At 46.8% G+C, this 1821-nt stretch overlaps 1 protein-coding gene across 1 annotated transcript; it reads left to right on the plus strand.

Moving 5' to 3' along the window:
• Window positions 1-883: 883 nt before the first annotated feature.
• Window positions 884-1537, plus strand: LOC311231003 (histone H1.01-like; the record flags this gene model as incomplete). Its single annotated transcript, XM_084317469.1, has 1 exon — window positions 884-1537. One exon carries the CDS (start codon window positions 884-886, stop codon window positions 1535-1537), a length of 654 nt encoding a protein of 217 aa, XP_084173595.1.
• Window positions 1538-1821: the final 284 nt, after the last annotated feature.

The raw sequence follows: 1821 nt of genomic DNA on the forward strand, positions 1-1821 counted from the left end.
TGACTATGGTCAGAGCGTGACACGTTTTATTCCCCCTGTTGCGCCAGCTGTTATTATTATGACTCGTATGCTTTATTACTAACTAACTTTTGCCTATTATTACTATTGACATGTAATTGAAACAGATTTTTTTCATTGTTAAGCTTTCCGTCTGGGCTTTAATCGACAGCACGCAGCAGTTTGACAATATGGGCGAGTCTCTCCCAAAAAGAAAGTTACATTGTACCTTCCTTGTGTATTTTTTTTTAATCTTCATAAAAGTAATTGTAGATTTAATTCATCATGAGCTACATAAAGCCTTCCACAGAAGTGGTAATCTTCCACAGAAGACGAGAAGACGAGGTAACACATATCATGCCGACGCCAGCAATGACTGTGTTTACCAGCAGTGAGAAAGTACAAGTTTATAACCAAAAGCATGACACCAGATGCCTTGTTTTACTGCCAGTCCCTCACCAGGCAGCTCGACTCACTGGGGAACGAGTACTGACTGGATTATAATGACATTTAAACCATTTAAAAAGCAAAATACTGAGACAAGTTGCTGCTCACTGCACCATGTGACGACGGAAAGGAGAGCGCTGGAACGTGTCCAAACTAACCACGGCTCTCCAGATGGTTTTATTCTAATGGGACATGCTTGTGCTAACTGACCCATTAGATGTTAGATTTCAACTATGTTCCCACGTTTGTATTTTAGCCCGTTTTGGCGAGAAGAAAACACAAGTAGCAGAGCTTTTCAGCTGCAGCGTTGTAGACAGGGTGGGTTGAGTCTGCATGGCTCTCATGTAGTATTTAAGACCAGCCCCCTGTCCCAGCTCCACTACCAGTCAGCTCGGACTATTTCTTGCATTTCGTGTTGATCAGACGATAGAAGAGAACTATGGCAGAAGTCGCTCCAGCCGCTGCCCCTCCGGCTAAAGTCCCCAGGAAGAAAGCTGCCTCCAAGCCGAAGAAGGCATCAGGTCCCAGCGCCGCAGAACTCGTCCTCGAGGCGGTATCTGCCTCTAAAGAGAGGAGCGGCGTGTCCCTGGCTGCGGTAAAGAAGGCTCTGGCTGCCGGTGGCTACGACGTGGAGAAGAATAATTCACGTGTGAAGACCGCTGTGAAGAGCTTGGTGTTAAAGGGCACTCTTGTCCAGCTCAAGGGTACCGGTGCCTCCGGCTCCTTCAAAATCAACAAGGCTGAAGCCAAGAAAGCAGCTCCGAAAGCTAAGAAAGCGCCAGTGAAGAAACCTGCTGCGGCTAAGAAGGTTGTGGCTAAAAAGTCTCCAAAGACAAAGAAGCCTGCAGTCAAAGCCAAGAGCCCCAAGAAGGTGGCAGCCAAGAGCCCCAAGAAAGTGAGTCCCAAGAAGGTGGCAGCCAAGAGCCCCAAGAAAGTGAGTCCCAAGAAGGTGGCAGCCAAGAGCCCCAAGAAGGTGGCAGCCAAGAGCCCCAAGAAGGCCGTGAAGAAGCCCGTAGTCAAGAAAGCCCCCGCGAAGAAGGCTGCCAAGCCCAAAGCCGCGAAGCCCACGAGGACAGCAGCCAAGAGGAAGTGAAGGTCTTAAGCGTTACTGTCTAAAACACACAAAAGGCTCTTTTTAGAGCCAACCACTACTATCCCTGAAATGGCACATTCCCTCGTATAAATCCATTGTTTAATGGTGGATAGAAGCAAATCTACTAATGCTTATGTTTTGTGACTTCTAGTCGGTTGAATTAATAGTTAATATCCTATACTCTAGGTCAATAATATGTTATCCTTACTGTTCAAACTCTGATGCCTATACTGCCTTACACTGTAATCACTACCGACCTCATGTTCTACCCATGTAACTTGTGA

Source organism: Notolepis coatsorum (assembly GCF_963971535.1).
Source record: "Notolepis coatsorum genome assembly, chromosome: 6".
NCBI lineage: Eukaryota > Metazoa > Chordata > Actinopteri > Aulopiformes > Paralepididae > Notolepis > Notolepis coatsorum.